The sequence below is a fragment of the Coenobita brevimanus genome, chromosome 51 (assembly GCF_032717465.1).
Source record: "Coenobita brevimanus isolate Jiangsu-jjx chromosome 51, ASM3271746v2, whole genome shotgun sequence".
Classification (NCBI taxonomy): domain Eukaryota; kingdom Metazoa; phylum Arthropoda; class Malacostraca; order Decapoda; family Coenobitidae; genus Coenobita; species Coenobita brevimanus.
The window spans coordinates 39,493,726-39,519,016 of record NC_137004.1 but is presented as its reverse complement, the minus strand read 5'-3'; the positions used below and the strand labels follow the sequence as shown (position 1 = coordinate 39,519,016).

General features: G+C 42.0%; 1 protein-coding gene across 1 annotated transcript in view; it reads left to right on the top strand.

The window, feature by feature from the left end:
- Positions 1-2,244: 2,244 nt before the first annotated feature.
- Positions 2,245-25,291, top strand: part of LOC145400121 (muscle-specific protein 300 kDa-like) — a 67,617-nt gene continuing 44,570 nt past the window's right edge. Inside the window, 1 exon segment of the mRNA XM_080272632.1 lies at positions 2,245-2,409. Within this exon segment, the coding sequence (XP_080128758.1) occupies positions 2,245-2,409 (165 nt within the window).

The following is a 25,291-nucleotide window of genomic DNA, read 5'->3' as shown; positions in this document are numbered from 1 at the left end:
GTGTGTGAGTTGGAGAGCGGGCAGGGTGATGATCGAGGATAGAGTGACGTGGTGGCGATTCGTTTGTAGTCACGCCTTCCGAGATTAACGCGTGTGACAAGAGAAAGATTGATTAATGATAGATAAAGAAACAGACACATACATACATACACATACATACATACAAGCATACATACAGAGAGACAGGCAGACACAGACAGCTTGACAGATACACATTAGTCGAGATTTGCGGACTTCTTGTTCTGAAATAATATCCAAACTGCATTCCCTACCTGAAAGTTATACGTAATGTTACTTTCGTCGTACTCCCAGACTCATCGGAACGTGAACCCGGTCGACTGCAGGCAGAAGCTGGTCCCCCCCCCCTTGCAGTCCAGTGTCCTCTTCTCAGGGGACAGGGTGGCAGATGAGGTACGTCTGTATAACCAGGCAGTGAAGCAGGGTAGTGGAGTCACCTGGTTATATCGGTGCCACCACATGATGTAGTTCCTCCCCAGCACCAACGACGCGTAATTCAGAAATAAACCTCATATTACTAAGAAAGTTATCCAATTATTTTCACCCCTTAAACTGAACGATGATAGTCTATGTGATAGGAGGAGGAGAAAGCGCCAGCATCTGATGTCTGTGTCAAAACCATGCAGTTAAACAGAGTATGACAGAATCTCGGCAAACGTTCAACGCATTGAGTAACGGAAGTCAAGGTTAATGCACCGATATTTTTACATGTGGGAGCATCTCAAGGAACTGCCAAATCAGTCAGTCTCACCCTAAAGATTTTCACAGGCAATGTGTTTAACTTGCATATTCCCAAACGGCACCTCACATTTGCTCAACTAAGGATTTTCACACACGTGCTTCACTCTCACGAAACACCAGTGAATCCCCAAATGGTGCTTCACATTAGTTCCCTACGGATTTTCACACACGTTCTTCACTATCACGACATCCCATATGATGCTTCACTTTAAGACTAGCTCGTATGGTCTCACATCTATTTACTTTTTTTATTTACACATCGATTTACACTTCACTGAGGGTCGATCGTTGTGAGCCGCCTAAAGCTCGAACGCCGTGCAATGAGTCCCACAGCTCGAGACCAAACCCCCCAAAAGATAACAGTAAAATATAAGCATTTAAAAAAAGAGCCAAAAAAAGACGTGTGCGGTACGAGTGCAGGGTAATTTATGAGGCAGGAAAAAAACGATGCCATGGCCGAAGGTGGCGTTACGGGAGGGAGGGACAGGTGGGGATGGAGAGGGCTGAGTGGATGGGGTCACGTATTCTAGAGGCTGTATTCTCGTGGCTCCCTTGCACTTCTCCCTGAGCGATTTATCCTGTATGTAAGAGCTTAGTATTCTATTTTATGCCAGCCATGTCTTTTTAATGTTGACAAAGATTGCAGAAATACGAAACAAGAAAACATTAACCGAATGTAAAAGAAAAAAACAATGATAAAGAGGGGTTGCTTAAAAGTCTCCAAAGCTGAGATGAATATGAGTCTGGTTGGCACAGGATCGATTTACTTTCCATATTACATCTTTTAATTTTCTTCCATGTTAGTAAAACACGGTATGTCGTAAATGATATATGTAGATACCGTCGAAGAGACTATTAAGATGTGATAATGTGCATAATAAAGAGCTAAGAGAAATACACTATTATATCTCCTATGTCACGAAAAATACATAATTAGGGTGAGGGCGAAGTGAAAGGCAGCTGGCTAGAGTGGGGTGGTGGGGGGCGGCAACCCCTCGCTATAAAAATATATGAGAATATAAAAGGGCAATATTAATAAAAAATAGTTATGAAAAAGGAGATGCTCAGTCCATCTAGAATACGGCATTACGGAGGGGGGTGGTGTGGGTGGCAGTGGGCCAGGGTGAGGTGGGGGGTTGGAGTGGGTGTGGTGGGTGAGGAGGGGCAGTAGGGTTGGGGGTGGTAGGAGTAGCGAGGGGTGGCAGGGGTGGGTGTGGTGGGTGGTGGGGGGCGGCCACCCCTCACCTGTGGCCGTGTGCCAGGGAACAGGTGTCAGGTGGGGCATGTAGGGTGGCCGTGATTGGGTGGTGAGGGTGGCCCCGCCCAGACCTGACGGCCGCTCATAAAGGGCCAGCCAAAGGGAGGCATCTTCGTGGCCGCATTCTAGCCATCGCGTCTCACTCTATCACTCGCGAGTCACTCTAGCTCTCGCGACTCACTCTACACCTTGCTCCTCACTCGCCCCCTCGACTCCTCCCGGCCAAGATGACGTTCTGGCAGGAGAACTACGGCTTCGTTAAGGAGGTGTACGACTTCCGGTGCTCCAAGTACCTGGAATGGATGGACAATATCGAGGCGATCATCGGCAAGGTGATGGCCAATACCCAGTACACCGCCAAGGAGTTCAAGATTATCAAGGACACCTTCACTGTACGTACCAATGTCTTAAGTACCGTACACAGCTATTGTAGGCGGTGGTCAAGTGGCTGGAGAGCTGGCCTGCTGTATGAAAGGACGCGAGTTCGATTTATCTCCTGTAGGTGGTGGTCAAGCGGGTATAAATCTGGTCTGTTGTATGAAAGGACGCGAGTTCGATCTCATGCTGGGGCAAGGAACTCTGTTGATCTAAAATTCGGATGGTGGTCATGTGGTTGGAGAGCTGGTTTGCTGCATGAAAGGATGTAAATTCGATCCGAGTTAGGGTATGGAACAATCTATGAAATTCGTAAATACACTCTTTACTGGGCATCCACACGACCCACCAACATATCATTAACACCCCCTGAAAATACCAATACATCGGTCCTGAATGAGACCGCTCTAGCATGAATTCAGTATGGACGGTGGGTACTAGGGCCAAAGGGGTGACATATGAAGGTGTGTGGTACTTAGGAGGCAGTAGGAACCACACGCACCAACCAAGACTGTCCTAACCCTTTGAAATCACGTACATATATATTCACTCTCCCACCATGTACGTTAAAATCCACACTTAAGCTGAGAATCCATAAAAAATACATAAGCCCATGCTGAAAATAGCAAAAAAGAAAAAAAAAAGAAAAAAGAAAAAACAATCAACCCCGGCAGGTGAAGCGGCCAGTGATTTTAAATTCATATGTTTATCTGAAACCGCAAGGGGAAAATTAGTGTAAAACATGCAATAAATAAATAAATACCAAAATAAAGGAATATTCGTATATTTATACCTCGTACAGCACAAGGGAACGAACGAAAGGTGGGAAAATCGCCCTCTGACTCTACCAATTAATATATCTTTAAGTAATAGTGTTTTCCAATTGTAAAACCGAAAAGGGAGAGCTACACAAACTATTTCAAAATTGGTTAAAGGGGCAATCTGTAATCTGATATACGAACCATACTGAGACGACAAGTAAATCCCCAGTGCCCATTCAGAAATCCATGGTACCCAGCTGTTAGGATTTTATTTTTTCAGAGTGTACAGTCGCGTTCATAAGTAGCGATACACAGCTACACATGTGGAATTATTACACTTCCCTCCCGGTGCACTGGCCACTGATACACCTGGCTTCTGCTCCTCTCTTCCTCTTCGTTTTCTCATCCTGTCTACCTTTCCTTCTGCCTTCTTAACACTGCTTTCTTTCTCCATTACTTCGGTCAACTTTGCTTCCATTCTTCCTCGCTGTCCCCTATTTGTCTTTCCTTCTCCTTAATTTTAACAGATCTCACCAGCAGGGGACACTACACTAGGCAACACGAGTAGATTTGTATCCCTACTCATGAATGACGCTGTGCATTAAGGGAATCATCTTCTGAGGGTGTAGTGAATTCTTGTCGGAAAATAAAACCATCTGAGACACGTGTTAAATTAGATATAAGACTCCAGGTATATTGTGATGGTTCTGATCTCTTCAAAACGAGGATGTATATATACTTTTAAATCCTGATGTGCCCAGGTGATTTTTATTTATTTACTTATTGTTATTGTTATTATTATTATTATTATTATTATTATTATTATTATAGCTTGGGCAAGACTCTTCAAACAGGGATGACTATATACAACCTTCATTAACTCACTACTAGGAGGTTCGGCCAAGTTGAGTAAAATCGTCTAGCAATAGTAATGATAAAAAAAAAAAAGTCCACGTCACCGGACTGAAGGGGTTATTTACAGTCATGAACAAAAGTACCGTAAATCGTCTGCTAGAACTATGCCCTGCCTTCCACATGTCTCCTTGCTCCCCAGACGACAGAGAATATCCTTCCTTCCCGTACTCTTGTGCTGTACGGTGAATATTGCAATTATATTTCGTCTGGCACTTTCCACAGCCAGCAGAGAAGTGTCGGCCAACTTTTGCCCACGACTGTAACTTCAGAGAAAATTGTGAAAATGAAAACAGTTCATGGCCAGACACTTCAACTAACTTTTGCGCCTGCCCGTACCTTCAGAGAAAATTATGAAAATATTTGATGGTCAGACTGTAAATCCGAAAAATCTTGGCACCAAATAAATGACATCAGCACCAAATATATGACATCACTGTGCCGGAAGCTTACTTTCCAATAAACCCACACAATACTGCCAACACTTTCTCCACCCAACTTTTCTCTCATACTTTTCTCTCAAAACACGTGCGCCTCGTGTACACTTGATATAGGAGGCTGTTGCAACCTTCACAAGCACTGTCCTGTCTTTTACAATATTAACGAGCACTGTTCTGTCTTTTCCTTCTGGTATGATCATCAGTGAGACTATACTCCTGTGATCATATGCTGAATGAAGGTATACGTGGCCATGTATGATCTCAGAAGTTTACGTGCCTTTGTAGGTAATACGTAGCTATGTGCGAGAATGATTAGGGTTATGGTTCGTCCACACCAGATGCATGCGGGTCAGGGCGAGACTCTGGCATCAATATTAACTCATATACGTGGTCCTACTGGACGCGGGCGGGTGTGGGAGAGAGTTCTGTGGGTTTGTGATGTGGAACTCCCCTCCCCATCACCCGCACCAGCAAATATCAGGTGTGGATGCGGCCTTAAATTGATGCCTGTGAACCACAGATTACGGGAGGCAGTAAATTCTTCCATGTCTCAAAATTCCCCTAGAACGCGACCCGCACCAGTCAATGTTACATTAAGGTCCCTAACTGTACTAAAGAGAGGACAAGGACAGACAGTAAACAACCTGTGGGGTATGAATGATTTTTTTTTTTTCCATCATTAGATTTGTCCTATTTTTCATCTTTCTCTTCTTTTTCCCTTCTTCTCTAGCTTTCCTTTTGCTTCTTCCTGCTTCCGTCTTTTTTTAACAACTCCGGTCAATCCTGTTCTTTCAAATCTTCCTTGCTTTCTTCTGGCTGTGTATTCTTCCGTTCATCTCTACCTTTCCTCTTCCTTTCCTCCTCTTCTTCTCTAGCCTTCATTCTGCTTTCATACACTTCTTTCTTCCTCCATTACGGCTGTCGACTTAGTGTTTGTTTCCCTCCTTCCTTGTTGTCCTTTACTCGTCTTCTTTTCTTCTCAACTTTTTCTTCGTTTCTTCTTGCGTATTCCCCATTTTCTTTCACTGCCTGCTCTCTCTCTCTCTCTCTCTCTCTCTCTCTCTACTTTAGTTATTCTGCAGACCTCAAAAACACTTTTCTGTCTCTTGCTGCTTTTGTTTATTCATATATTTTTTCGTTTAGACCTACCTGCCTCTGCCTCCTGTTCACTCTCCCCCTTCTCTCTCTCTCTCTCTCTCTCTCTCGATTTTCTTTCATTCTCATCAGTTTCTCAACATTCTTTTCCTTTTCTCTCAGTCTTACTCTTTCTTTTTCCACCACATCCTGTTTTCTTGAAGTTTTCTACAGAATTCTCTTTATTACTCTTTTCTAATTAAAAACCTTACTATGAGAGAGAAAGAGAGAGAGAGAGAGAGAGAGAGAGAGAGAGAGAGAGAGAGAGAGAGAGAAGAATGCGTAGAAAGCTGAGGACTTGATGGAAGCGAGGGAGGGAATGCACAAAACAACAAAACTTTCGATAAAGGAAACGAAGACAAAAAAATAGTCACGAAGCAGACAAAAACGGAGAATCTGCGAGACGCGGCTTGGATAGCAGAGACGACGAATAATAATAATAATAATAATAATAATAATAAACGCAATCAAACAGTAAAAAAAAAAAAAAATAGGGATGCCTTAATTCCACGAAATATAACGCAAAAAAAAAATAATGTAGTGTTTTAGTGAAAGACGGATTGTGGAACCGTAGACTTTCTGCAATAGTAGAAAACGTAGTAATGAAAAGGGCTGACTTACACAGAATGAAAATGCTCTGTTTCCTTACTGTATGTGTCACTGTACCTCTTTGCATTCATGTACCCTTCCTGCTTGGCCTTCAGCGATAAATAAAGAATCTAAGTAAAAAATACATAAAGAGGATAAATGCCCAAGGTTTTAACAGAAGAGAAATTTTATGATGAAGTCTACGGCATCTGTAGGTATGATAAAGAGATGAAAATGACCGCGCGCGCGAGCGAGCGAGCGAGAGAGAGAGAGAGAGAGAGAGAGAGAGAATTTTCGAACTGTCTGGACGAGTTAGATAATATGAGTCAAGAATAACAAATGATTCACATAGTCCGGGAATGGGAGACAGCTGTGTAGTAAAAAAAAAAACCTAAGCACGCGACGCTCTCATATACCTGGCATCTCGCGACGCAAGAAATGAGAAGGGGAAAGGCATAAAAAAAGAAAGAAATATGGGACGCTAAAAACAGTAAACATGAGGTCTGGTAAGGAGATACAGGTGTGTGTGTGTGTGTGTGTGTGTGTGTGTGTGTGTGTGTGTGTGTGTGTGTGTGTGTGTGTGTGTGTGTGTGTGTGTGTGTGTGTGTGTGTGTGTGTGTGTGTGTGTGTGTGTGTGTGTGTGTGTGTGTGTGTGTGTGAGAGAAATCCTGCTTAATCTTGAACTCATTTCCAGTTACTTGCTGGAAAAAAAAATCCATTTCGTAAATACTCAATTCATTTTTTAACTTAACGTTATAGTGTATCTATCTCTTACTCATCATCATCATCATCATCATCATCAACACCACTATCATCATCATCATCGTCGTCATCATCATCATCATCATCATCGTTATGCCCCATTTTCCCAGCTATAGATAGGGTTAAGTAGATACTATGTTTGTGTGAATCCCAAGCCAGTCAACTAAGCCAGCTATTGATGAGTGGATTGGTGGCTTTATTCCTAAAGGGGAGAGAGGGAGGGGAGAGGAGGAGAGGAGAGTATTGGGGAAGAAGGAGAGAGGGGTATACGGGGAGGGGAGGAGAGAGAGGGGTGTAGGGGGAAGGGGAGAAGGAGAGAGAGGGAGGGGGGTTCACAGGGGTAAGGGAAGGGGATGTAGGGGAGGGGGTCAGAGGGCAGAAAGATGGGGGAGGGAGGGTAAAATGGAGATGGGGAGGGGTCACAGTGGTTAGTGTAGAGGGGAGGGGAAGTCGGAGTGGTGGGGGAAGGGGGGAAGTTAGAGGAGTGGGGAATAGGGGGGGGGGACAAAAGGGTGAAGAGAAAAGGAGGAAGACAGATGAAAGGAGGACGAGGAGGAGAGGGGAAGAGTTGGAGGATTGAGAAGAGGAGAAGGAATGGTCAGAGGGAAGGGGGTGGAGAGGGGGTCAGAGGAGAGAGATGAAAGGAATAGGGGCTGAAAGGGGCGAGGGGAGACGAGTGAGGAGCAGGGGAGAATAAAGCGGAGGGGGAGGGCGCAGGTAAGGGGTCAAGGAAGAGGGGAGGGCAGAAAGGAGAGGAGGGGAGTGAAAGGGGTAAGGCCGGTAGTGGTGGTAATGTTGCCAAGTCTGCCGTTATTCTTAGCGTCTGGTCATTTTCTACAACCCTCTCTTAGACGCGAGGGAGACGAATGGAGTACCCTTCACCTGAGAAATATCTACCTGGCAGTGTTTTCTTTTTTCCCGGCTAACGTCAAACAATTTTTCTAAGGACTAAAAAAAAGCTCAGGATACAAGAAGCATGATCTATCTTTAATTCTTCTCTTTTTCTTTTTCTTTGGCTCATTTCAGACGCTATCACTGTGTTCTATAAAATCTAAATACCTAAAATGTTAAATCCCTTACCTACAATTACATCTCTTTTATACTTTATCTCTGTTATCATCAGTCAATTATATTCTGCATTGGAGATATCTACGAGAGAATTTATATATATTTTTCACTATCTCATCACTACCAATAAGCACAAAAATCCCTGATTATAAAAATAAAATAATAAAATAAAATAGAAATAAAGAAAGCGTCCTCAGAGTCCAGAAGTTACCATTTCACCTGAGAATTATCTACCCTGATTATTTTTTCTTGTTCACCTCAGAAACTTTACTAAATCCTAAAAAATGTAAGACACTAGATATATTGATTTTAAGGATTACTTCGCTTGCATTATTATTATTATTATTACTATTATTATTATTATTATTATTAACGACAGACAATTTTCCAGTGCTGTAAACAACCGCAGGACATCCAAAAATATTAACACCTTCAGCACGATTATATCTTTCCACATATATTTTTGGCTAAGTCTAGATTAGTTTATTAAACTCTGGAGAGAAGTTTGGAAATAGAGGAGATTTCCATACAGTACAATGCCATCTAGAATAAGGCTGACTCTTGTAGTCTTTATGGCTTTACCTCAGATACCCATTCATTGTGTTTTCTTTCCTTATTTATTTTTTTATTTATTTTTTTTTGCGTTGCCTAACCATATTTTTTTTTTTTTTTTTGGCTTATATTAGTGAATTTTTCATTTTTTTTTTCTTACCTCAGTTAATCTTTCACTGTGTTTTTGTTTTCTTTTGGTCTTACCTCAAACTTTCATAGCGTTCTTTCTTGTTTCTTTCTTTCTTTTTTTTTAGGTGGTACTGAAGATATAACCACCGTGATCAAGATGGTTTTATGTATCTAGGACTATATAAGTATTGATATTAACCCTTCAATGCCCAATCCTATTCACTCAAAGCCATACAAACGCTGGGTAGAAGGATCGGAAAAGGTGATTTATTTGGGCTGTACGTCAAGGTCACTCATAAAGGTCAAAGGTCAAAGGGTGCAGATTCTCTCTCTCTCTCTCGCTCGCTCGCTCGCTCATTATTCACTTCAGATGAGACCTTATAAGAGTATCTCAGAAGCCCATATTCTCTTCAGTTAAGAAAGCTCCCGAACACATTTACCTAAGCGATTTATTTCATTTTTTTTTTATATTGCTTATTATCAGTAAGTGGGCTGCAAATGGACGAAAATCGGGGCCAAATTAGGGTAAAAGAAATCCACTAAAAAATAAACGCTGGGTCTACAACTGTCCTATATTGTGATCTACGTGAAATAATCTGCAAATGGACGAAAATCTAGGCTAGAATAGGATAAAGGACGTAAAATAAATAAGTAAATAAATAAACTTGGTGTCTACAGCGTCCCCTCTATCCACGAGTACCCCCTCCCACCTCCTTCTCCCTTCAAGAACAGAAAACGGTATGAGTGACGGGCGGTGTCATGTTGCCCACCATTCGAGCTGTCATACCACCAGTTCTTGCCATGTACGGTGCCGCCACACTTATCACCCTACACACGCACACACGTACATAAACCACTCACACACACACACACACACACACACACACACACACACACACACTAAGCTCTGTCATGTCGTGCTCGTGTAAATATATCCTTCGCGGACTGGCTCCCCCCCCCCTGTCAAGTTTTCTGTGTTGTGTTGTGGCAGTGTCGAGGGGGGACTTGAGAGGATTTTTATTGAGAAGCTGATATATATTATGCTTTATTCGGTGAGATGTTTATATATTTCTCTTAATTCCTTCACTGCTATGACGTGTTTTGAACTTAATTTTCTTTACCACCAAACCCATTTTTTTCTTTGACCTGGGGCACACCTCTCGTAGTGAAAGGGGTTAATGAAGGCTATATCTAAATCCCCCAGTCCGAAAATTCTCTCCAGGGCTGAATAAAATCGTCGGGTGGTAGCCATAGCAATATATATATATATATATATATATATATATATATATATATATATATATATATAAAACGTTATCAGGGTGAAGCAGTTAACAAGCCCGAATAAAATGCTTAGAAGCCCTGAGAAATTCAGCCCCTTCAGTAAGATGATTTCATACATTATTCTTGCCACTCCGGTCGATTTTATTCAGCTGAGTGTGTGTGTGTGTGTGTGTGTGTGTGTGTGTGTGTGTGTGTGTGTGTGTGTGTGTGTGTGTGTGTGTGTGTGTGTGAAGAGGATGGTGTTTTCTTCCTCTTCATGTCAGTGAGGATTTTATTCAGCAGAAAGTGAGTCATAGGATCCCAAACCTTTATAATATATTAACCCTCTCACGGTGGGAACAACTCCAGTGTTGCATTCCACGAGTAAGAAGGCTCCCTACCACCTCTTCCTTAGCGATTTATTTTTGGATATGGCTAGCTAATATCCTTTTGTACGTTATTAATGCCGAATATGGCTATACTGGAACGATTTACGTATCACAGAACTGGGCAGTAAGGTGTAATAAACAAAATAAATCGCTTAGGAAAAGGTGTTACGGAACCGACAGGAATACGAGCCCTAGTATTAATGTGGTAAGAGCGGCCCAGTTCCCTCACATGAAAACACACGAAAGAGTGAAATCGAGAGGTGTGTAGTCAAATATCGCTCCATTTTTTTTTCTATCACAGCTGTCAAAAACACTAACACGATAACTAAAAAAAAATATATATATGTTTATGAATCGATGTACATAAACTGTGTCCATTGGATTTTTGCCTTAATTAACATGACATGACACCGACCGTAAATTCCTAACAGTAATTGGAACACATGTCGACCAAGAGAAGCTTGTCGTCGTCGTCGCCATCATTATCATCATCATCATCATCATCATCATCGTCGTCGTCGTCGTCTGCGTTTTCATCACCATCACCATAATCACTACCACTGCCACCATCATCATCATCATCATCATCATCGTCTGCGTCTTCATCTTGATCTTCATCACCATCACCTTCAACATCATCATCACTCTCACCATTGCAATCATCATCATCATCATCATCATCATCCGTTTTTTCCCACTCAGAAGCTTGGTGAGACAGGGGTCGAAAGACCAAGACAAAATAATATTACAGAGAGAACTAATCAGAATCATGCCTAATGAAATGGGCCACACACTCATTCACTCACCTTTTAAGCCCTCGGAATCCTGACTCCACTTAACATGCAAAACCATTCACACATAAGTGCTTCATACCTATAAGAGAGTAGAAAAACAGGCAGATTGTTTAGTGTTAAAGGATGTTATGTGGCTCTTCACACACTATCCAAGCCCCTGGAATCCTCACCCCACTCACCTATACGCTTCATATTACCCGTCATACAGAGTTAAAAAAAATAAGGTTGCTAGATGTAAAAATGTCAAGGTGGATTCGCAGTTCATCAGGGCTGTTCTATCGGCCTCATTAACCTGTTCTTTCAGCTCATTAACCTGTTTTACCCAGAGGCAAGACAAAGGCCATGAGCTGGATTTTTTTCTTCAATTGTTAATGGTAAAGGGATTGCGTAAAACTACCTTGTTATTGCAGGCGATGGGGGGGTCACTGAGGCGCAAACAACGTGATGCTGGCTATCTCATTAGACCTGATAACAATGGATGGGAGATATTTATTGCTGTTAAAACCCCTGCACGACGAGAGGCATCGACTACAGAGGAAAAAATCATCATCATCATCATCATCACCATCATCATCAGTTCGTGTTAATTCACTGCAAGATATAGGTCCCCTCTTTCTTTTTCCACTCACGCCTAATGTCTGTTAATCTGAAAATTATCTGGAAAAGCACCAATGCCTTAAATATGAGTTCTTTAACGGTGATATCATACACAAAATCATCTAAACAACCACACTACTGAAGCGTACCCTGTATATATGTAGCTCGCATTTTAGCACCTTTTTATAATTATCAGAAAAACTGTCATCAAGGTACTGGCAAGAAAATGAAAAAAATAATAATAATACGTAGCTGTGCGGAATGGGAAGCAGGAGGACATAAAACCCACATTCCCCATCGTTTTTAATTACACCTGCCAGTGCCCGAACACCTCACCTGGGAACAAATGAACCCACATTCACACCTGCCTCTTGGACCCTCACCAATACTTCTTTTCAAACCTCCCTCCCCCACCTCTCTCTCTCTCTCTCTCTCTCTCTCTCGTACCCCTCCTGCCTCGTCCGTCATGGGGGAGGGAGATGGGGTGTGTCCTCTGGCTGGTGATAAGATGGGGTGATGGTTCTGCTATGTTTGACTCACTAAGATTTGTATTATCTAAACACAGCGCGCCAGGGTGTAAGGAAGCCCCTATATATTCTTTACAGTCATTTATAGATCATGGAGCCACGGTGGCCTGGTGGTAACGTGTTTGACTCATGATCTCCGTCTGCCCCGCATCTCGCGCTTAAAATTGAAACACGTGTCTAGGACGTAAAACTGAAACTCTAGAGGATAGCCTATTTACAGTGGGTGTTTAAATACGTCTGCATCTTGACGACTCGAAAAGTGCATATGAGACAGGAGGGAGGGAGAGACCAAGGATGAGATGGGGGGACTGAGTGGAGAGATTTAGGAGAAAGGGGTATGTGAGATGGAGTGAGTGCCGCCAAATGCCTGGGGACTGGCCGACGCTGAGGCGATTGGTTTGTGGCCACCCATTACGGGATTAAGGCGTCTGGCAGTAGACAGATAGACAGATAGATAGATAGACAGATAGATAGATGGACAGACAGACAGACAGACAGATGGAAAGACAGACAGATTGTTGGTTCTGCTGATATTATATTCAGGCCCTGGCATATACAAACAAAGCCATAACAACACATCGACTTCCACATCCATCAGTCTTCCTAGTGACATGTCTTCCCCATTCATACTTTGCCAGCATGAGGAAGGGTTGCTTCTGGCTATCACTCAAGCTCCGCGGACATGATTAGGTCCTACAGTAATCACATATGGACAGTTACAGAACACCTGTAACTGTAATGTGATTAGCCTGCATCCCAAGTTACAAAGCGCAGTTAGCAATGATACAGAAGGCCAAAGGTGTTTTGTGATCATTATATACTTAAAAACACCATCACAAAATATATAAAAATAAATACTGACTTGTCCACACCTTCGCGTACCTTGTTTTAATTATTCGCACCTACAGTGGCTCGGCGTGGCTCTCCCGCCCCTTCAGGTGAGGCTCGTCAGGTGAGTCAGGGGGTGTTGCTTATCTCGAGAGGCAGCTCCTTAAGATTAATTATCCCTGGCAGACTTCCCAGGAAAATATTTTCGCTCACTTTACCGCCAGAGGAACGACCGTATAATTTAGAGTAATTTTTTAGCTTACACTTTCTCTTATGTATTTACTCCTGTTTATTTCGAATATTGATAAGATTCCCTTGCAATCCGACGACGTATTTCTATTTTACAGGCGATTTATTCAATTTAACACAGAACTCTAAATGTGAAGGGAAAAATCAAAACTATTCCTAACCCCTCTAACTGGAAAACAATAAAAAATAAAAAAAAATCGTATGAATGTAGAAATAATAAAGCCATCGGACTGAAAAGGTAAAGAACAAAAATAATAAACGAATAAATTAATAAATAAAAATTCTCTTTATTCCGAGTAATATTTTTAGATCAAGCTTTCCTCAATATCAAGGGAACCATCTTTCCATCAATCTCACCTGGGCTTCATTATTTTACCTTCCTTCATTTACCATCATTTTCGAGACATCAGCACGGTTTCGAATAATATTTACTGTATTTCTCACTGTTTTCCTTCTTGGTAATGCATATAAGCTTCTTGCAGTACGTGAATGTATTAATGATGTGATGAGAAGGGGTAGACTGAGATGGGCTGGGCAGGTGAAGGATGAAGGATGATAACTGGGTGTTGAGGGTGAGAGGTATGAATGCTGAGAGAACTGTAAGAGACACAGACTGACTTGGGACAATGGATAAGGGACTGAACAGAGATGCTGCTAGAGATCGAGCAGCGTGGACTACCCGCCATTAGGTAACCAAGGCCGACTCATGCAACCCTTTATAAACAAACGAACGAACGATAAATACTCACAGACTCTAACAACGATTAGAGAATGTGTGTGTGTGTGTGTGTGTGTGTGTGTGTGTGTGTGTGTGTGTGTGTGTGTGTGTGTGTGTGTGTGTGTGTGTGTGTGTGTGTGTGTGTGTGTGTGTGTGTGTGTGTGTGTGTGTGTGTGTGGACCACTTACCCATAAACCCACGACAAGTTAACTTCCCCCTATCACACACTTCCACTTCGTTAGCTAAAGTTACTGCCAATATCACAACGACATCACCCTCAAGCTCCTATGACTCACTCAGCTCAAAGACACAGTTTGGTAATAGTTGGAAGAGAACAGTGGAGTTGTCCCGACCATGAAAGAGCTAATAGGGATTGTTACCTTCCCCCTATTCCACACTCCCACCACGCCCTCTAAAGTTACTGTTTTTACCACACCGACACTGGGTATGGTACCAAGGATGCGGTATCACTTGTCAAGATCCTGTGTGTGTGTGTGTGTGTGTGTGTGAAAGAGTTCTCCCGACGTACAGAGGGCTAAACAGTGACAGTATTACTAGTCTAAGGCACCTGTAACTCCCTCTCAAAAACGTGTGGCGGAAAGGAACATATTAAAAGAGTTGTCCCGATCATAAGTAAGTAGACGTCCCCTTCTTCCACTACGTTAGCCAAAGTTACAGCCATTATCAGGGACCGTGGGTAATACAGACCACACATTACTGTCAACATTAGGTCTCATCTCGCTACATTACCCTCTTGTGTTGCTAAATGTGAGGGACTAGGAAGAGGGGACTGGGATACTAAACAGAGAGGGCAGAGGGGAAAAGTCTACTTGCTGTCTTCTTCCTCCCTCTTTTCCCCTTCTTATTTTACCTCTTCTTATTAATCTTTCATAACCACGTCCGTTGTAAAGGAAAATTGGTACGGTTTATCGAAATGTGTGAATCTTGCGCCTACACACTTTCATGGTAATTGTTCAGTTTCTTTCTCGGTGTTCAAAAAACAGGCGAACACACAAACATGGATAGGCAGATAGGCAGATAGATAGATAGACTGACTGGCATGTCTGACTCTTCCTCCCCATCCAAGTGCCATAGTGATGCGTGGGTAAGTACGGATATACAGAAAGAATGTGTGTGTGTGTGTGTGTGTGTGTGTGTGTGTGTGTGTGTGTGTGTGTGTGTGTGTGTGTGTGTGTGTGTGTGTGTGTGTGTGCGTGTGATAGTCATAATGGCATGTGGCTGGGGGGACATACCTTTCTCCCTCTTCTATAGGCTTTTGGGATTCCTTGAGGAAGCCACTGAAATGACAACATACGCACCACGAGAGAGACAGACAGACAGACAGACGGACAGAGAGAGAGAGTTAAAGAAGGAAGAGACTGCGACTTTTTATGCATCACGAAAGAAAAAGAGAAAAGAAAAATACGAAAAGACACTCCCTAAAAACCAATTACAAACTAAAAATGTACCCTCTCATTCTTACAAAATAATATGGTTCCGTCACACACACACACACACACACACACACACACACACACACACACACGTAATATCAACAACATAATCTCACCTATAAGGTTTCCCCGTCTCTCTGTCATCACCACCAACGACCCTACCTTCCCCTTCACGACTCAGGTGACAACAATGGCGGGCTACTGACTGGGTACGGATTATTTCTGCACCTGGTCTAATTAGAGTGACTGATGCCCTTTGCTTGCGTTGTCACATATATGGGCGGTACATAAAATGAGGCGGCTATATTATGGTGTGTTGCGAGGACCGTTCTGCCAGCGCTATCGGTGTCTAACCTGTCCTATATTTCACTTTCTATTGCCCTTTTTTATGCCTTGTTGCTTCATATCCTATGCATCTCTATTCTGGTGCGTTGCGGAAACCGTTCAGTCAGCGTTACCAGTGTGATTATGTATTCTTTTTTTTACATTTATTTTTCCTTTCCACAACCCTACCCTTGCTTTATAGTGCTTGCCTTCTTAAATGCATTCTCTTGTGTTGCGGGAACGGCTCCGTCAGCGTTACCAGTGTTTACATATTTTTTTTCTTGCCATAGTCCTGTTCATTCTTTAGAGTGTCTGCTCCTTTACGTCCACTGATTCCATGGCTGATTAGTAATATCAAGCAATAGCAAAAATATCTTCGCCCCACACCAGCAGACTGAGCAGCCCCCACAACACACCAGATATTCGAAAAGCGATATACGAATTACCCAATATCTACACTGAAATAACTGAATGAAAGATATGAAAACAACTGCTTTTGATTAATAGACTGATGGTTCTAATTAAACAGGGGGTATTGTTTCTACAGCATCTATCAGGAGGGCCGACTGATACTCTTATTCGTGCCGTCAGTTACATTCACTCAAGAATTTTGGCTTGAAACGTATATGGATAGTTGCTTTTGATATGACTGCTTCTGACATTTCGTTTGATTGATGGGTCTAACTGAGTATGGATTATTTTTATGCCCCGTCTAATAGGAGTGATTGACGTCCTCTGCTTGTGATGTCACTTATATTGACTCTGATATCAAAGTCCATATATCTGATTGGAGGTAATATGATGGCCGCTTCTGATAATGCGTTTGATTGATGGCTCTGACTTGAGGCGACAGAGATTCTGCTCTAACATGACAAGTCCCTGGTATGAATCATTTAATTTTTTATCTCAGATACGTGACTATATTTCTTGCTTATTGGGATATTCATATTTGCATTACATTTTTTTAGAGAAATGAACAGAGGAAGGAAATAATAAATTAAATAAAAAAATCCATATACCAGATAACATATTACTTGCTTGCAGAGATATTCATATTTGCATTACATTTTGTTTGAACAGATGAACAGACAAAGGAAAAACAAATTAAAAAAAAATCCATACACCAGATTACAGGTGTCCTCCATTCATAAAAAATCTTTGTGTGTGCCTGGCTCAGTGACCGAAAAGTGCAACAGCGTGTTTTTTTTTTTCTCTCTCTCTCTAAGATCCAGAATGTTAAAACACCTACCCAAGCAAACCTACTCCAACCCTAAGTAGGTTTAGGATAAGTTAGTGAAAGTTAGGTTTACGTTAGATTAGGTGTTTTCGCTTTCTGGCTGATATATGGAATACATCACAGTGTGCTATTGCATTATTTGGTCTTTGAACCTAGTAGCAGTAGCAGTAGCAGTAGTAGTAGTAGTAGAAGTAGTAGTAGTAGTTGTTGTAATAGTAGAAATAGTGGTAGCAGTAATATTAATACCGGGTAATGATGTTGATAATAATAATAATAATAATAAAACAACAACAATAACATTATTATTAACAACAACAACATTAACAACAACAACAGGTCACTAATAATCAAGCTTCAATACTCAAACAAAAAAATAAACAAATTAACAGATCAGTCGAACATATCTTCCCCGCTGACGGCCGCTACGAATAATAATAATAATGATAATAATAATGATAATAATAATAATAATAATAATAATGCAACAAGAACGAAAACAGGGTATAGCTCTAAGCCCAGGCACAGTAAATTGGTGCAACATATTCCCATTGCCATCATTGTTGCACGCGTGATGGATGATACAAATATTTACTTCAGAATAGCCTTGCATGTCAACGTGATGCCGCATCCGATGAGGGAGAGAGTGGGGGGTTGAAGGGAGGGGAAGGGAGGGGATGGGGAGAGAGAGGGGAGGGGATGGGGAGAGAAGAGAGAGGGGAGGGGATGGGGAGGGAGACGGAGATGAAATGGGGAGGGGAGAAAGGAGAGAATGGGGAGGGCAGAAAGGGGGAGGAAATGGGGAGGGGGTTTAGAAAGGGAGAGGAGGAAGAAGAGGGGAAGGGGGAAGGCTAGGAATGGGGGATGGGGTAGGGGGGAAGACGATGTTGGAGGAGGGAGAAGGGGGGGGGTGCAAGAGGGAAAAAGTGATGTTGGAGGGGGAGGGGTGATGGACGGGAGGGGAGGGTTGGAGGGCATGGGGAGGGGGATGAAAGGGGTCAGGCGAAGGCTCACATGACACAGATGACCGTGTTTTCTTTGGCATGGGACGCTTCGTAACACCGTTTCCTTTGCGATTTATCTTCCACCTTACGCTTTAATGTTCTCTCGTACGTTAATTTACCGTTCTAAGATCGACAGGGGCGCCATTGATAATATACAAGAGAATAGCAATAAACAGTAGAGAAATAAATCACTTAGAAGGATGTGCTGCGAAATCTAAGCCAGTCGTTCTTAGGTTCACTCCTTTCCCCTTGAAGAAACTCTCAAATTCCTTAAGATCCCCTTTGATTTCTTCCAGACGCTCTTAAACAATGAAGAAAAATAAGCTGTTTAGGTATGTCACTTCAGCTGTTCATCCAGTGCCTTTCACTCAAAATGGAACCGATTGATTAAGAGTGGAAAAGTGAATAACAAATGAAAGAATAACTAAATAAATAAAATAAATGAGAGAGAATATTATGTTTAGCTGACAAAATAAATCGCTCAGGTGAAGGTGTTATGAAGGCCACAAATGAGAATACAGGTGTCGGCTAAAAATACGAGCATTACAGGGCGCCATGACAGCAGGGGGTGCCAAAGGTGACCCGACACTGCTGGGTGAATTTAGCTCAGCGTAATTTATAACACCGGATGCCACCACCACTACCACCACTACCACTACTACCACCACCACCACCGCCATTATTACCACCGCTGCGATTGTCACCAACTACTACTACTACTATTACTGTCATCATAACTACCACTCTCACCACCACTACCACTACCACCACCACTACTGCCACCACTACCATCACTACTACCACCACTACGATTGTCACCTACTGCTACTATTACTACTACTACCGCTGTCACCACTACTACCCCCACTACGATTTTGACTACCACTACTACTGCCACCACCACTACCACTCCCACCATTATCTTTGCCACCATAACCACTTCAACCACGACTATTACCATAACTACCATCATCATCACTACCTATATGACCACTACCATAACCATAACATCATTATTACTACCATTATGACCAAAACTACTACCATCATCACCACTACCACTACCACCGCTATAATCATTACTACCACCACTACTACTGCTACCACTACAACTATCACCACTGCCATCATCTTCATCCCCTAATAACTCTCTCTCTTACCTCCACCACCACTACAATCTCCACCATCACCAGCACCACCAAACTTACTAGCATCACCACTCTCACCACCACTACCATCATCACCATCATCACTACCACCACCGCTACCACCTTCACTATCACCTCTATATCACCACCATCATTTTCTTTATCTTGAAGTTGGCAAGAGTGGAACAAACAAGAAAAATAAGACAAAAACAAAAAACAAAGGCATTTCACTTACACTGTTTGGTACCAAGTGTAAGTCAGATGTTTACTGATGTTTATTGATGTTTACTGTTTTGATTACCCAGTTCCATCGCCTGAAAAACATATAAACAGAAGAAAACACAACAGCATTCCCATATTTACACAAGAAAACCAAAAATCACTCTAATCGTCCATCATTTCAGGGGATGTAGGTCAGATGTGTTTTGTTTCGGCTACTGGGTCATCTAGCCTGGCCTTTGGTTCCTTCTTTCTTGCACTAAAAAAAAAAATCGGCCTCGTGGTGTCCCTCAGCCTTAATTAGCACATTATCCAACACAGACACGCCCGAGAAAGAGATTGACACTGGCCTAATATCGACAGAGGATGATGATGATGATGATGATGATGATGAAAGTGAAAGGAAGTGGTGTAAGTGATGTTAATGAGTTAGACTGATTGTGAGAGAGTAAGGAAGCAGTGTAGGGAAATGATGATGATGATGATGATGATGATGATGGTGATGATGATGATGATGATGATGGTGATGATGATGACGATGATGATGACTATGAAAGAAGGAGAAAGGAAGTAAGGAAATGAAGATGATGATGAATGGCAGAAAAAGAAATAATAATAATAATAATAATAATAATGATGATGATGATGATGATGATGACGATAAACTAAAAGGAAAAATGGGATCCAAGTACTGTGCATCGATAGGTAGGCTATATTGGATGAGAAACCAATAGTAGTGTAAGTCAATAGGTATACTGAATGAGAAACCGATAGTGAAAGGCCGGGAAGGTACTGTGTATCGATAAGGGGATGATGATGATGATGATGATGATGATGGTGAAAGAGAGAGAGCAAGATGTTAAAAATGGATGGAGGGTTGAGAGTGAAGTGAAGTACTGTAAATTGATATGATGATGATGATGATGATGATGATGATGACCCAATATTGTAAATCGATACTTAGGGGACTGACGAGAGAGAGAGAGAGAGAGAGAGAGAGAGAGAGAGAGAGAGAGAGAGAGAGAGAGAGAGAGAGAGATTAACTTACACGCAAGGAAACGATGGTACTGAAAAAGGAATATAAAAGAAAAAAGAAACTGCCTGGAAAGAAAGCAGAATAAAAAATACAAAATCAGCAAATGGAAAGAGAACTAATTAAAAACAAGAAGAAAAAAGACCGCAGAGAAAAGTGGAACAGAACAAACAGAAATGAATAAAGGAAAATCAATGACTGCCCGGCCCCCCCAAAAAAAAGACAACGAAAAACGAAAAACAATGGCTAGAATGAGAACTGAGGCAGAAGAAAATAAGCAAGCGTGTAAAAATTTATAAAGAGGATACAGACACTGAATACACAGAAAAAAATATATACATGAAATAAAAGAAAAAGCTAGACAAAGATGCCAATGTTAATAGGGAAGCATATCTGTGAGCTGTGGGGAGGGAAACAGATTTATATGCATAGTTTCTTTCCCATTAATGGTGTGTATGAAAAATCGTCTGAGTGTTGTGCAAGAATATTTCAGAAGTTCAACCTACTTTTTTTTTTTTTTAACAGAAGATGGGCAGAGGAAGGAAAAAAAAAAAAAAAAAGCCCAGGCGCCATGATATGCGAAAGAAATGAACTTTGATTACACTTTTTCAATATGATAATGTCTGTTTTATCTTATTTTTACTGTCTCTTGGATTTATTTTAATCGGGAAAAGCTCTCTCGTACTGAGGGGAGTAACTGAGACTATTTCCATCTTCTCCGGTTCGTAAAGCCTGTCATGAGAAGAATAAACGCTCTTGAAGGAGGCAATAATTAAGAAGGAAGTCATATGAAGAAGCTAACTATATAAATCATTCTTTTTTGGTGCTGAGACGACGCCTTCACGTGGTGGCACTGATATAACGGGGCGACTTCACTACCCGGTTATATAAACGTCCCTCAGCCATCTCCCTATCCCCCGAAAGGATGGTGGACTGCGGGAGGAGGACAACTTCAGCTTGCAGTCCACCGAGCTCACGTTCAGATGAGCCTGGGGTTGCATTTACTAACTACTACTACTACTACTACTACTAGTACTACTACTACTACTACTACTCTACTACTACTACTACTACTACTGATAATATTGTTGATCTTACTGGTATTTATGACGGAAGCTGCGGTTCAGAATTTATTAATCTTTTCAGTACGATGACAAAATTTATTCTTCCTGTCACCAAACGATTTTATTCAGGTTAGGGAGACAGAAATAAAGGAGCTGGTGGAGGGGTTTTCTTTAGCATGAATTAAATCGTCTGAAACCACAAAAACCGTACCGTAAGATGGAGAAATTCGACCACAGGGGGAAAATCCGACCCGTTTGAAAATTTTTAGTTAAATATAATAAGTGTCTAACCTTTATTTTTGGTATATTTATTTTTTACACTTCTATTATTTACGTTTTATTATTATTATTATTTTTTTACTGGTCGGATTTGCCTCATTCTAGGGTATTATTAAATTGGTCATCGTCCTGAAGTGATTAAAAAGCTCTTAAGAATAATCATTTGACCATTAAGTTCTTGACCTCAATACGAGAGAGAGAGAGAGAGAGATTGTATGACACAGCTGTATAATCAGTGCTATTACATGATGACATTCTGGGAGGTGAAGTAATAGAGTAGATGGGATGGCACTGAGAGAGAGAGAGAGAGAGAGAGAGAGAGAGAGAGAGAGAGAGAGAGAGAGAGAGAGAGAGTGGACTTTGGTAGTGGCCGGGATGGTAGCCAGAGAAATGGCCTTGTTCCACTGTTATATATAGACTGAATACTTACACACACACACACACACACACACACACACACACACACACACACACACACACACTCAAATACTACTACTAAATGACACACACACACACACACACACACACACGCTCTCTCTCTCTCTCTCTCTCTCTCTCTCTCTCTCTCTCTCTCTCTCACGGATATCCTTCACACACTCAATGACATACTCCCAGTTTATTACCCCCTCATGGTCAAGGTAACTCTAGTATCATGTCCTAGCTAATCCCAGACGATCTTCCTCACCTGAGATAGTTACCTGAGCGTGTCAATACAGGTGTAATTAACCTTCCCTTGGTCATAATAAATGCAGTATTATATTTCCATTAAAGCTCAAAGACCCTGTTCAGCTGAATCATAGAAGCCTCAGTGTTCAAAAGTGTTCAATAATCCTCTTACAGTCACAACTTCTGTATTTTATTCCTGCTACTGATGCAAAGGCCGTAGCTCCCTAACACCTCCTCCTGAGCGATTTATTTTGCTTATTACACCTTGCCGTTCTCTTCTGCGTTACTTTTTCTAATATCGCCATACTCCGCATGAATAACGCACGAAACGATATTACCCAGCCGTATCCAAAAATAAATCGGTACGGAAGAGGTGTTAGGGAGCTTCCTTAACCGACGAGAATACAAGTCTGAAGATGGGGAGAGGGCAATTTTGGGCCAAGTAAAAATGAACAGAGTATAGCACCTTCTACCATGTCATAGTTACAAATCTATTTTTTATATTTCCTCAAACGCAGGAGCCTCAGTGTTAAAGCTATACCTTTTTCACTCCAACCTGGCCTAAAATTGCAATCTCTCCATTCCGAATGCTGAGTTGTAGCAATGGATTAACACTAGAACACACTGCTAGTCACGAAGAAGAGCTATGGGAAGGTAGCAGAGCACTGAGCTTTGTTAAATAAGTTACAAAAAGATCAGAACTGGTCATCAATTCCCTCATAGTCACAGTTTATTTAGAATTTAATCCCCAAAACACCCACAATTATTATTATTATTATTATTATTATTATTATTTACCAGAGTCAGTCAAAGGAGGGCGAATATATTAAAGGTCATGATGTCTATAATTCTTAGTGTGTGTGTGTGTGTGTGTGTGTGTGTGTGTGTGTGTGTGTGTGTGTGTGTGTGTGTGTGAACTGATAAATCCTCGTTCTGAAATGCTATACTGTCGTTCGGTCCACCAACACTTCCTAACTCATCGAAACTGAAGCCAACAAAGGAATTAATTGTGCATTTTCCGCCATGACAGCTGTAATTATGAACTAATTAAAACTTTTTTTTTTTAACTTTGGAAACTAAAACTAAATTCGAGTTTTAAATGTTACAAAAATGGCAGAGCAACGAGTGACTATTATAAGTTTTCTTTTTTCCATCTAGTTGAACATGACCCCAAAACTGAAAGCGGAGTGGGAGAGGAGGGGGAGGTGTGAGGGAGAAGGGGGGTTAAGGAGGAGGGGGAGGTGGCAGCTGGAAGGAGGGAAGGTGGGAAGGGAGGTATGAAGGGGGAGTGAGGAGTGGGAGGAATTAGGATAGGGAAGAGACGAATGAGTAAGGGGGAGGTGAGAGAGAGAGGTGAGTGAGAAGGGGGAGGACGAGAGGGAGGGGGGGAGGAGAAAAGGGTGAGAGGACGGAGGGAGGGCAAGGAAGGAGAGACAGTGGAGGGGAGAGGAGGGAGGGTGGAGAAGGATGAGGAGGAGGGGAGGGAGGATGAATTAGGGCGAGCTGGGTGAAAGACTGAGCAGGACTGGGCCAGGTATATTGGGGAGGGGGGGGGGAACTTCACAGGTGGAGTTGCATGAGTGGTGAGGGGTAGACCAGACCAATTAACGATGGGGACAGGTGTGCACTGGGTATTCGTAATGCGGAAGAGAACTGCCCTTTAAACCCTTTCAATCCGATGACTTTTTGGTTTAATTCTTGCTACTCTCAGACGATTTTTTTTTCAGGTTGGGACAGACTTTCTTCTTTCCCTTTTTTTTTTCTTTTCTTTTTCCTTTAATTGGAGTTGTCAGATATTTCCTTCTTTTACCCGTTCACAACACGACATCTCCCTAAAATCTCATCTAAAATAATCTGGAACTAACAAGAATGAAATTAAAACACGCTCTCGGGCTGAAAGGGTTAAGCTGAGAGACCTGAGGGATAACCAGCATAGGAGGACGACGAAATTTAATGTAACTTCAGAGAGAGAGAGAGAGAGAGAGAGTAGCCAGGCTGGAAGTGAGGCGAGGTTTGGGTGAGGGAGGAGGCTGAGTTGGACAAGCATAGGCGGCATGTATGAGAGCGTACTGCATGACCTGAGCACATTTCGGTTTCAGAGCTGGATATTAGGCCAGCTTACTGTAGAGCTTCCTGTTGCAACTCCATTTTTCTGCAACACATAGGCCACTAGTTCAAAAAGTCTCCTTTGACCATGTTCTTAGTAACTTCCTGGTTGTCACTGATTTTTTTATTTTTTTATTTTACCAGGTATAATACCACCCCATCTCTTTACGATGAAATAAAGGTGGAATGATGATGATGATGTGGAGAAGGAGGAGGAAGAGGAGGAGGAGGAGGAAGAGGAGGAGGAGGAGGAGGAGGAAGAGGAAGAGGAGGAGGAGGAAGAGGAGGAGGAGGAGGAAGAGGAGGAGGAGGAGGAAGAGGAGGATGGAGATGACGATGATGAGAATAAATATGATGATGAGAACAATAACGAGGACGATAATGATAATAACCACGATAATGACGATAACGATAATGATGATGATGATGATGATGATGATGGTAATGACCACGATGATGACGATAACGATAAGGATGATGATGATAACGATGATGATGAGGAAGTTCATTTACACCGCCCCAGCATCTCGTCTCAAGACCTGTAATAAAAAACAGTTCTTCTCAGTTCAATAACCTGGTCGGGTCGGTACAACATTTGGGCTACGGGTCACCCACAACACTTCTGATCACACGCCAAATCCGCGAAAAGTTAATGTT